Source organism: Pelophylax lessonae (assembly GCF_965119305.1).
Source record: "Pelophylax lessonae genome assembly, chromosome: 8".
NCBI classification, from domain to species: domain Eukaryota; kingdom Metazoa; phylum Chordata; class Amphibia; order Anura; family Ranidae; genus Pelophylax; species Pelophylax lessonae.
Genome location: NC_138775.1, coordinates 298,575,324 through 298,587,168, shown reverse-complemented (window position 1 = coordinate 298,587,168; position 11,845 = coordinate 298,575,324). Strand labels below are relative to the sequence as shown.

At 44.5% G+C, this 11,845-nt stretch overlaps 1 protein-coding gene across 1 annotated transcript; it reads right to left on the bottom strand.

The window, feature by feature from the left end:
- Nucleotides 1-493: 493 nt before the first annotated feature.
- On the bottom strand, nt 494-4,140 carry KLF17 (KLF transcription factor 17). The gene is made up of 3 exons (XM_082264902.1): nt 3,926-4,140; nt 2,151-3,105; nt 494-792 (listed from the first exon to the last, which is right to left on the bottom strand). Exons 1-3 carry the CDS (start codon nt 3,983-3,985, stop codon nt 617-619), a joined length of 1,191 nt encoding a protein of 396 aa, XP_082121028.1. The 5' UTR covers nt 3,986-4,140; the 3' UTR covers nt 494-616.
- Nucleotides 4,141-11,845: the final 7,705 nt, after the last annotated feature.

Genomic DNA, 11,845 nt, shown 5'->3' with positions numbered 1-11,845 from the left:
AAGTAGCTTAACCCTTTCAGATCAGCAAAAAAAAAAAAAAAAAAATAAAAAAAATCTTCATTTATCCTTACAAAAATGCAAGAAGCTTAATTACAAATATTGTACAAAAATGCAGAGAATAAAGAGTCATCTCTGTGCGCTCTTTAAATAATATATATATTTATAGATCTGGCTTTCACCCTCAAAGCGGGTTTGTTTTTTTTTTTTGTTTTTTTAAATACCAAAACTTATAGACATATATACACCCCCTCCCCCCCACCTTCCCAAAAAAGAAGTGTAGTAAAGTATAGAGTCTCTGAAGTATAGGCATTCTGCATAGAGTCTCCATGTGGTGTAGGCGTTCCATATAGGAGAAGTCTATGTGGTGTAGGCGCTCCATGTAGGCATTCTGCAAGCAGCCTCTATGTGGTATAGGCGCTCCGTATAGAGTCTCTATTTGGTATAGGCGCTCCGTATAGTCTCTATGTGGTATAGGCATTCTGCAAGCAGCCTCTATGTGGTATAGGCGCTCCGTATAGAGTCTCTGGGTGGCATAGAGTCCATATAGAATCCCCATGTGATATAAGTGTTCCATATAAAGTCTCTGTAGCATATGGCATTCCGCACAGAGTCTTTATTACATGTGCCTCTTCATGTGCAGAGCCAGGTGGTCGGAGCGGGAGAATGCCCTCTCACACAGGTGGCACTGGAACGGTCGGTGGCCGGTGTGTTTGCGGAAGTGGCGAGTCAGTTCATCGGATCTGGCGAATTTCCAGCCACAGCCTTCCCAATTGCAGTGATAAGGTTTTTCACCTGAGGGGGAGAAGAAGAAGATTTTATTAATATCTCACATCAGTAATAAAGAATTTTGCATGCAGGTGGGGCGGTCAATTAACACAATTGAGGCCTCTAGCGTTAAGGGAATTCAAGGTTTGCTTTAAAGGGGGGTTTATCTGAAATAATTACAAACTATGGGGCCCCAAAGAGCAGTCATTATAGGGCCCCCTGCAGAGACTGGCTCCGTCTTTCAAAAGGTAAATTTAGCACAGACACCTGTACTGTTCTAGGACAATAAATTAACAATGTCGCTCTAAAATTACAATCTGACGGATTCCTGAACTATAAATACACACCCGTACATTCCACGCAATTTTTTATTAGCTATATGCAGATGCAGAATACGTGAATCATAATGCGCTGGGACTTTTAGAAGTTGCATGGTTTGCTGCCACTGGTTGCAGGTCATATAACATAAAAACACCCCACAAAAGGTCAGAGTTACTAGTACAGGGGGTACAAAAAAAAAAAAAAAGAACCCTGAAAGGGTCAGAGTTACCAATACAGGGTCTATATTAACATAAAACATCCTGGAAAGGGTCAGAGTTAGTAGTACAGGGTCTATATTAACATAAAACATCCCAGGAAGGGTCAGAGTTAGTAGTACAGGGAAGTAGAACAACATAAAACACCTCAGAAAAAAAGTCAGTTATTAGTAGAGTGGGTAGGAATAATAAAAAAAAAAACACCCCAGAAAGAAGGGCAGAGTTACTAGTACAAGGGATAAAATAATAAAAAAAAAACACCCCTGATAGGGTCAGAGTTACTATTACAGGGGGTATAATTAAAAAAAAAAAAAAAAAAAAAACAGCCCTACTAGTACAGGGTCTAAATGAACATAAAACATCCCGGAAAGGGTCGGAGTTATTAGTACAGGGGGTAGAAACGCCAGAAAACACCCCAGAAAAAAGGTCAGCGTTACTATTACAGGAGGCATAATAATGAAAAAAACACCGCAGGAAAAAAAATTATTAATACAGGGGATATACCGGTAATACATAAAACAGCCCAGAAAGTTTCAATGTTGGGGGGGGGGGGGGTCTATGCATTGTATATATAGGAGGGTGTAGTGGAAAATCATCATGGATTTATAAAAAAGTGGGAATGGGGGGGACCTACATCTTCTATATATGACGGGGATGGAGGTAATCATCTACAATTAAATTGTCCCATAGAAGGGGGTCCATAACTCATACATAGGAGGTTTATGATAATGTATAGAAGGGGTTCAGGATCAGATTTGGGGGTTCAGCATCTACATTTTCTAAGCAAACTGAACCTGTCACCATGGATAGCCCCAAAGCAGAACATGGATTTAGCAGTGTGCTCCTTACCTGTATGGGTTCTCATGTGGGCCTTGAGGTGGGAGCTCTTGGTGTAGGTCTTGCCACATCCAGGGTACTCGCAGTTGTGGGTGGCTGTCCTCTTGCGGGCCCATGACCTCCGGCCCCTCTTGGGTTTGCAGTCTTCAGGTGGATTCATAGCAGGGTAATACTCCAGTAAGGGGGAAGACGGTGGGGTGACTATCATGCCGTGCATGGCCGGGTGAACCTTCATGGGGTCTCTGTACACTCCAAACTGTCCATGGAACTGAGCAGGGCCCTGGCTGGTGAAGTGGGTAGTGTAGGGCTGCGCCAACTGGTAGTGCTGTGTCATCTGCATGATGGGCAGGCAGTGCATATCCTGAATCATATGACAGTCATTGATTTGCACCTCTTCCACAGAGCCGAGCCGGTGCTGGATGTATGCGTGGCCCCCTACTTGGCCAGACATGTGCATCAGGTTAGGGCCCATGCAGTCCGGGGAGGTGGGTGATGGGGTCCCCATCATGCACGTTTGCTCGGGTCTCTCCTTCTTTATCTTTTGCCCAAGGTGTGTCATCTGCTCCACTTGGATGGTGACCGGGCCGTCTATACCGGAGACCCTCAGCTCTGTGTACTTCCTGCCATGCATGGGGGGCTTCATTCCATAGTCAGGGGGTAACTCCATGCAGGGCATATCGGGGGTCAGCAGCTCGGCGACATAGCTGTGCTGGGGGCTACTGTTGAAACTGCTGGCGCCGTATTTATGGCTGCTGGGGTAGGAGCCATCGCTGTCATAGGTGGTGCTGCTGCAGCTCTCGGGGGTCTCCGGAAGGGGGTAAGTGCCCCCCTGGCCCCCTGTAGGCTGATTGCTGGTTGTATGAGACAAAATAAAATCCAAGTCCACAAATTTGCCCAGATCGTCTTCTTCCTTCTTGATGGAGCAAACTTCCATGATGGGGTAAGGGATCTCCTCCATGTTCAGCTCCTGGGGGGGGGAGAAGAGATATGAGACCACCGAATTACAGACAGACAGATTCCTGAAAACCTGTAGAACAAGTCCCTCCAACAAACAAAACTTCTCCTGCATTCTGTCTGCAACATTTTAAAGCCCAGAAATGCAATAAAATCATTTGATGTAAAAAAAAAAAAAAAAGTTCAGACCAAACTTTTTTTCCAGACAGATTCCCGAAAACCTTCCCCTGAAATCCGGTTTAAATTTTTTTTTTTTTTAATTGCACCAAATTAATTATTTGCATTTCTAGACTTCGGAAAAAAAGTTCAGACCGAACTTTATTTTCTTATTTGCCCCAAATTAATTATTTGCATTTCTAGACTTCGAAAAAAAAAAGTTTTTTTCCCCAAGTCTAGAAATGCAAATAATTAATTTGGTGTAATTTAAAAAAATAATTAAAAACCGGATTTCACCGGATTTTCTGGAATGAAAATCTCCAACAATTTGCTAAACTTTTCCTGCAACTCAGAGAAGTTCTGTCTGCGAAGCTTTCCAGTCCAGAAACGCAAATAATTAAATTTAGCGCAAATAAAAAAAAGTAAAATAAATAAAATTAAAAACAACAAACAAACAAACCGCGGACGGATCTCACCGTCAAACAATTCGACTACAAATTTCCGACAATTTGCAAAACTTTTCCAAAAGTTTTCAAACTTACATAAAACTTTCCCGGCAGTGTAATGAGAGTGTCGCACGGAACCGGCGACCAAATCCGACCCCAGAGATGGGGAAACTTTCCACCAGAGCCGCTAAATCCCCCCACACAGCGCCCGACACCACCGGCTACACTTACCGACACCATTCCGATCCGTTTATCCTCTGCAGGGGGAAGGCTGGCGAATGCCACACTCATCCTGACACCAGGCTGGGCACTCCGGGCAGGCTGGGCACTCCGATAGGCTGGGCACTACAAACTACTACAACTTTCTCCTCCAAACTAACTCCGATCTGCAGCCTGCGCTGCCTGTTATGGGCCCTGCCGTGCTGCCATTGGCTGACAGGACGTGCATATTCAGCACCGAAGCTCTTCCTATTGGCTGACTCCGCATGTGTTTGTACACATAATGCAACTCTGGCCCCGCCCACTGCCCCAGGCTGCCCTATCACAGCCCATTAAACTGCAAAGATATATCTGAAGAGTCTGCAGAGAATGACACCCGGACAGTATGGAGGTGACTGTATACAGAGAATGTACTCAGTGCCCAGCACCAACCTAAACTCCTAGAATTACCCATATAAATGTGTGCCCACTGCCCAGCACCAACCTAACCTCCTAGAATCACCCATATATGTGTGCCCAGCACCAACCTAACCTCCTATACCCACCCATATATGTGTGCCCAGCACCAACCTAACCTCCTAGAATCACCCATAAATGTGTGTGCCCAGCACCAACCTAACCTCCTAACATCACCCATAAGTGTGTGCCCAGCACCAACCTAACCTCCTAGAATTACCCATATAAATGTGTGCCCAGCACCAACCTAACCTTCTATACCCACCCATATATGTGTGCCCAGCACCAACCTAACCTCCTTGAATTACCCATATATGTGTGCCCAGGACCATCCCAACATATATGTGTGCCCAGCACCAACCTAACCTCCTAGAATTACCCATATAAATGTGTGCCCAACACCAACCTAACCTCCTATACCCACCCATATAAATGTGTGCCCAGCACCAACCTAACCTTCTATACCCACCCATATATGTGTGCCCAGCACCAACCTAACCTCCTTGAATTACCCATATATGTGTGCCCAGCACCAACCTAACCTCCTAGAATCACCCATAAATGTGTGCCCAGCACCAACCTAACCTCCTATACCCACACATATATGTGTGCCCAGCACCAACCTAACCTCCTTGAATTACCCATATATGTGTGCCCAGCACCAACCTAACCTCCCAGAATTACCCATATATGTGTGTCCAGCACCAACCTAACCTCCTATACCCACCCATATATGTGTGCCCAGCACCAACCTAACCTCCTAGAATTACCCATAAATGTGTGCCCAGGACCAACCTAACCTCCCATAATTACCCATAAATGTGTGCCCAGCACCAACCTAACCTCCTAGAATCACCCATAAATGTGTGTGCCCAGCACCAACCTAACCTCCCAGAATTACCCATAAATGTGTGTGCCCAGCAACAACCTAACCTCACCCATATAGGTGTGTGCCCAGCACCAACCTTAACCTCCTAGAATTACCCATATATGTGGGCGCCCAGCACCAACCTAACCTTCTAGAATTACCCATATAGGCGTGTGCCCAGCACCAACCCAACCTCCTAGAATCACCCATACATGTGTGCCCAACAACAAACTTACCTCCTAACATCACCCATATAAATGTGTGCCCAGCAACAAACTTACCTCCTATACCCACCCATATATGTGTGTGCCCAGCACCAACCTAATCTTCCCAGAATTACCCATAAATGTGTGCCCAGCACCAACCTAACCTCCTAGCCCCCCTATATACATACCTACCCCTGTACCGTGCACCCAACCCCCACATACCCTACCCCTGTACAGTGCACCCAACCCCCCTATATACCTACCCCTATACTGTGCACCCAACCCCCACATACCTACCCCTGTACTGTGCACCCAACCCCCCACATACCTACCCCTGTACCGTGCACCCAACCCTCACATACCTACCCCTATACCGTGCACCCAACCCTCCTATATACCTACCCATATATCGTGCACCCAAGCCCCACATACCCACCCCTGTACCATGCACCCAACCCCCCACATACCTACCCCTATAAAGGTGCACCCAACCCCCCACATACCTACCCCTGTACCGTGCACCCAACCCCCCCTATATACCTACCCCTGTACCGTGCACCAAAGCTCCACATACCTACCCCTGTACCGTGCACCCAACCCCCCTATATACCTACCCCTGTACCGTGCACCCAACCCCCCACATACCTACCCCTGTACCCAACCCCCTATATACCTACCCCTATACCATGCACCCAACCCCCCACATACCTACCTCTGTACCGTGCACCCAACCCCCTATATACCTACCCCTGTATCGTGCACCCAAGCCCCACATATACCTACCCCTGTACCTATATAGAGGATACATTGGATATATAGATGCAACCATGTACTATGGAGTATATAGAGGATACATTGTATACAGAGATGCCACCTTGTATTATGGAGTATATAGAGGATACATTGTATACAGAGATGCCACCTTGCACTATGGAGTATATAGAGGATACATTGTATACAGAGATGCCACCTTGTATTATGGAGTATATAGAGGATACATTGTATACAGAGATGCCACCTTGCACTATGGAGTATATAGAGGATACATTGTATACAGAGATGCCACCTTGTATTATGGAGTATATAGAGGATACATTGTATACAGAGATGCCACCTTGTATTATGGAGTATATAGAGGATACATTGTATATAGAGATGCCACCTTGCACTATGGAGTATATAGAGGATACATTGTATACAGAGATGCCATCTTGTACTATGGAGTATATAGAGGATACATTGTATATAGAGATGCCATCTTGTATTATGGAGTATATAGAGGATACATTGTATACAGAGATGCCACCTTGTATTATGGAGTATATAGAGGATACATTGTATACAGAGATGCCACCTTGTATTATGGAGTATATAGAGGATACATTGTATACAGAGATGCCACCTTGTATTATGGAGTATATAGAGGATACATTGTATACAGAGATGCCACCTTGTACTATGTATAGTATAGATAATACATTGTATATATGGGAGGATACATTGTACAATTAGAATATACATTGTATATATAGAGATGGGACCGTGTACAATATATGGGGGTACACATTAAAGGATCAGGAGATTTCCCCCCTCCCCCATGGTCTCCCCTCTGGGATCAGTCGGATGAGGATGACACATTGAACGATCTGGAGACATTTTGGATTTAGTAGGTCATATTAACCCCCGGGGGGGGGGGGGTAATTGGCCCCCTGACAAGTGATACTGAGAATGCTTCTTCATGGCCTCTCATGTGTGCGGAGATAAGAGAATTCCCAGAACCGGCCGACTTATCACCGACTTCCCATCCAACCTGCATCGCTGCAGACCAGCCACATATAGAATATAATCATATATACCGTGCACACATCGCTCTGTATATATATATATCCATACACAATGTAATGGTCACCAACAGCACCTTACACGATCACCGTCTGCATTGTACAGGACAGGGAGCAGACACGGACAGTGCGGACCGCAGACACGGACAGTGCGGACCGCAGACAGTACCGGGAGCAGCTCTCACCCCGGGCACACACACAGCACGTCGGTCATACATCGTCCATTATATCGGATCGCTCTCACTGTTGTAGCTTGTGAACTGCCCGATCATGTAATTTCTGGGGGGGGGGGGGGGGGGTGCACCCCAATTCCTGAACACCGTAAGAATTTTTCATTTATAAGAGATTTATTTTCAACACTCACCGACCCCCCCCCCCCTTACAAAGCTGAGATATTGGGGGTCCCTGGATTTGGGGGGGGGGGTGACCCCATAGTGATGTATGAACAACTACAATCATTCATCATCCACTAAAGTATGAATCCATTCACACAGTATTGATCCGCACACCCTCCCATCGATCAGTGTAAATAAATGTAATCAGTAAATAAAAGGATAATTTCATTGATCAAAGTTCCAATCCGATCTTTGACACACACAGATCAGATATTTAATCTACAGAAGTGATCAATAGAATTCCTCCACAGCTGATCATCCGGGCAGAATCTCAATCGATTCGGAGATCGCTCAATGGATGGAATTGGCGGGTGCGTTTTTTTTCTTTTTAATTAAATTGGATGATCACAAACAATCCTATTATCTGGCTGATGGAAGATCTATAGAGAGATCGCACAATGTATGGACAATGGAGAGAACATCAGAATGTTACAATCTCATTAATAAGGAATATTATTATTATGAAGTTTGGATTAAATGAAACGATTATGGGGCAGAGAATGGCGGGAGAATCAAAATTTTGGTGTTGGCACCAGAACAAAGGAACATTGGGGAGACCTAATCGGAATACCTGTTCTGGTGACAACGGTCTAAGGGGGGGGGGGGTCACATAGCAGTGGTGGGGTAATATTCTAAGGCTGGGGGGGGGGTTTAATAGCAGTGGTGGGGTGATATTCTAAGGCTGGGGGGGTCACATAGCAAGGGTGGGGTAATATTCTAAGGTTGGGGGGGGGGTCACAAAGCAGTGGTGGGGTAATATTCTAATGCGGGGGGGGGGTCACATGGCAGTGGTGGGGTAATATTCTAAGGCTGGGGGGGGGGTCACATAGCAGTGGTGGGGTAATATTCTTAAGGCTGAGGGGGGGGGGTCACATAGCAGTGGTGGGGTAATATTCTAAGGCTGGGAGGGGGGGCACATAGCAGTAGTGGGGTAATATTCTAAGGCTGTGGGAGGGGGTCACATAGCAGTGGTGGGGTAATATTCTAAGGCTGGGGGGGGGGGTCACAGCAGTGGTGGGGTAATATTCCAAGGCTGGGGGGTCACATAGCAGTGGTGGGGTAATATTCTAGGGCTGGGGGGGCACATAGCAGTAGTGGGGTAATATTCCAAGGCTGTGGGGGGGGGGGGGGGCACATAGCAGTGGGGTAATATTCTAGGGCTGTGGGGGGGGGGGGCACATAGCAGTTGGCAAAAACAAGGTTTAAACATGCATTTTTTGCCTCCCCCCCAACCGCACGTCTAAATGAAGCCTGACCAAATGAAATGCATGAGGATGTGGATTTCTGAGAACCATCAACAACAGCTTCTGATATTTTTGTGAATTGTATGGTTAGGATAGATTATCCAATATACAAGAACAGATCCCAATCTACACCTCATATCTGCACCACATACATCCGCACCACACATCTGCACCCCATATATATCTACACCCCATATCTGGAGCTGATAAAGGAAAGGAAAGAAAGATGGAAGAGAATGCAAAAGAATAATCTCTGAGGTGTATAGAATTGGGGGGCGTGGGGTGAGTGGAGAAAAAGAGCGAAAAAAAAGAGAATGCGTTAAAAAAACGTGAGCGAAAGCGAGCGGGAGAGCGAGCACGAAATCTCTGTTTGCGGGTCTGGCTCAGGTGAGAATTCAAGCAAAAATTCGGACATACCGGATACCGCGGCCGCACATATGTGAACCCGGCCTCAGTCTGGATTTCCTGCCAAGGAAGCCTATTAATTTTAAAGTGCTGCTTAACACAAAATAGTATATGAACTTTTTATTTTGTGTAACACAGCACAGGATAGATCATTCCAGTGGATTGCGCTTTGCTGCAAAGTCCCTCATTGTATATTCCCTGGTGCTTTCCCGCTCTCAAGGAGTCACAGGTGCCGCATACAGCCACCAGTACATGCGAGTAGCAGTACACAGCCACCAGTACATGCGAGTAGCAGTACACAGCCACCAGTACATGCGAGTAGCAGTACACAGCCACCAGTAAATGAGAGTAGCTGTACACAGCCACCAGTACACGGGAGTAGCAGTACACAGCCACCAGTACACGGGAGTAGCAGTACACAGCCACCAGTACACGCGAGTAGCAGTACACAGCCACCAGTACACGCGAGTAGCAGTACACAGCCACCAGTACACGCGAGTAGCAGTACACAGCCACCAGTACACGCGAGTAGCAGTACACAGCCACCAGTACACGCGAGTAGCAGTACACAGCCACCAGTACCCGCGAGTAGCAGTACACAGCCACCAGTACCCGCGAGTAGCAGTACACAGCCACCAGTACCCGCGAGTAGCAGTACACAGCCACCAGTACACGCGAGTAGCAGTACACAGCCACCAGTACACGCGAGTAGCAGTACACAGCCACCAGTACACGCGAGTAGCAGTACACAGCCACCAGTACACGCGAGTAGCAGTACACAGCCACCAGTACACGCGAGTAGCAGTACACAGCCACCAGTACACGGGAGTAGCAGTACACAGCCACCAGTACACGGGAGTAGCAGTACACAGCCACCAGTACACGGGAGTAGCAGTACACAGCCACCAGTACACGGGAGTAGCAGTACACAGCCATACTTGATGTCATTTTGCATTAGGCCTCTTGCACACGGGAAGTAAAAAACACGGCTTTACGGATCTAAACACAGGTGCATTGTTGTCTATGAAGCCAGACACACACAGCTCCGTACAGAGCAGTAATACAGCGATGAGTACAGAGGCATAAAATAAAAATGTTACATTTGAGTGCAGTAACTTCAGTGATCAATACAATTCCATCACAGCCGATCAACCCGGCAGAATCTAAATCTAACTGAAGATCATTCAATAGATAGAATTGGCGGGTGCGATTTAAATTTGATTATCTATCACAATCCTATTATCTGGCTGATGGAAGATCTATAGAGAGATCCCACAATGTATGGACAATGGAGAGAACATCAGAATGTTACAATCTCATTAATATGAAATGTAATTATGAAGCTTGGATTGGAGGAAACCTTCTTGGTGCAGAAAATGGCGGGAAATTAAAAAATTTGGCGTTGTCACCAGAACAAAGGAACATGGGGGAGATCTTCCCATGGAGACACCTGTTCTGGTGACAACAGTCTAAGGCTTGGGAGGGGGGAGGTTACACATCAACCTCTAGTTAATATTTTTGAAAAATGTTTGAAAAGATACACATTTACTTTCTAAAAAAAAAAAAAAATAGTAATATATATTATACACACACACACACACACACACACAGAAGAATGTACTTTTTTGGATGTATGGACGTCTAACAAAAAAAAAAAAAAAAAAAAAAAAAAAAAAAAAATGATGAAAATTAAATTGCTCAATATATCCACCCAATAATTTTTATGTTTCATCAGAATGTGTGAGCTTTACATTATAAGAACAATACAAATTAAAAAAAAATAAATAAAAAAAAAAAAAAAAAAAAAAAAGGGAAAAATTAAAAGTAAGAATTTAGAATTAAAGGGAACCCCCCCCCCCCCAAAAAAAAAAAAAAAAAAAAAACTACTTGTCCAGACATCTAAACCATGTATACCAGTTAGGGGAATGCATGACATTTAATTTAAATACTCTTTGAGTGATCACAGTTTGGTGTTTGCAGCTTAAATCTAATAAGAGCAAGATTATATATATATATATATATATATATATATATATATATATATATATATATATATATATATATATATATATATATATATATATATATATATATATATTTATACATACACATATTTATATTACACACACACATATATATATATATATATATATATGTGTGTGTGTGTGTGTGTGTGTGTGTGAGATATATATGTGTGTGTGTGTGTGTGTGTGATATATATGTGTGTGTGTGTAATATAAATAAATATATGCATTGAGTGTGTGTATATGTATATATTTCACACACACACACACACACACACACACACACACTTATTACAATTAAATCTATAAGTTTCTACCAAAAACAACAAATACAAAAAAATAAAAAAAATAATTTGGATTTCCGGTTATTTCCAGGTTTTTTTTATTTGCACTCCAGTGGAAGAGAGAAGACCCAGTGGGGGGGCCATCAGAAGTTAGTGGAATTTTGCATAAATACAGAACAATAGAGTCCAATACACATCCTAGAAGAGCC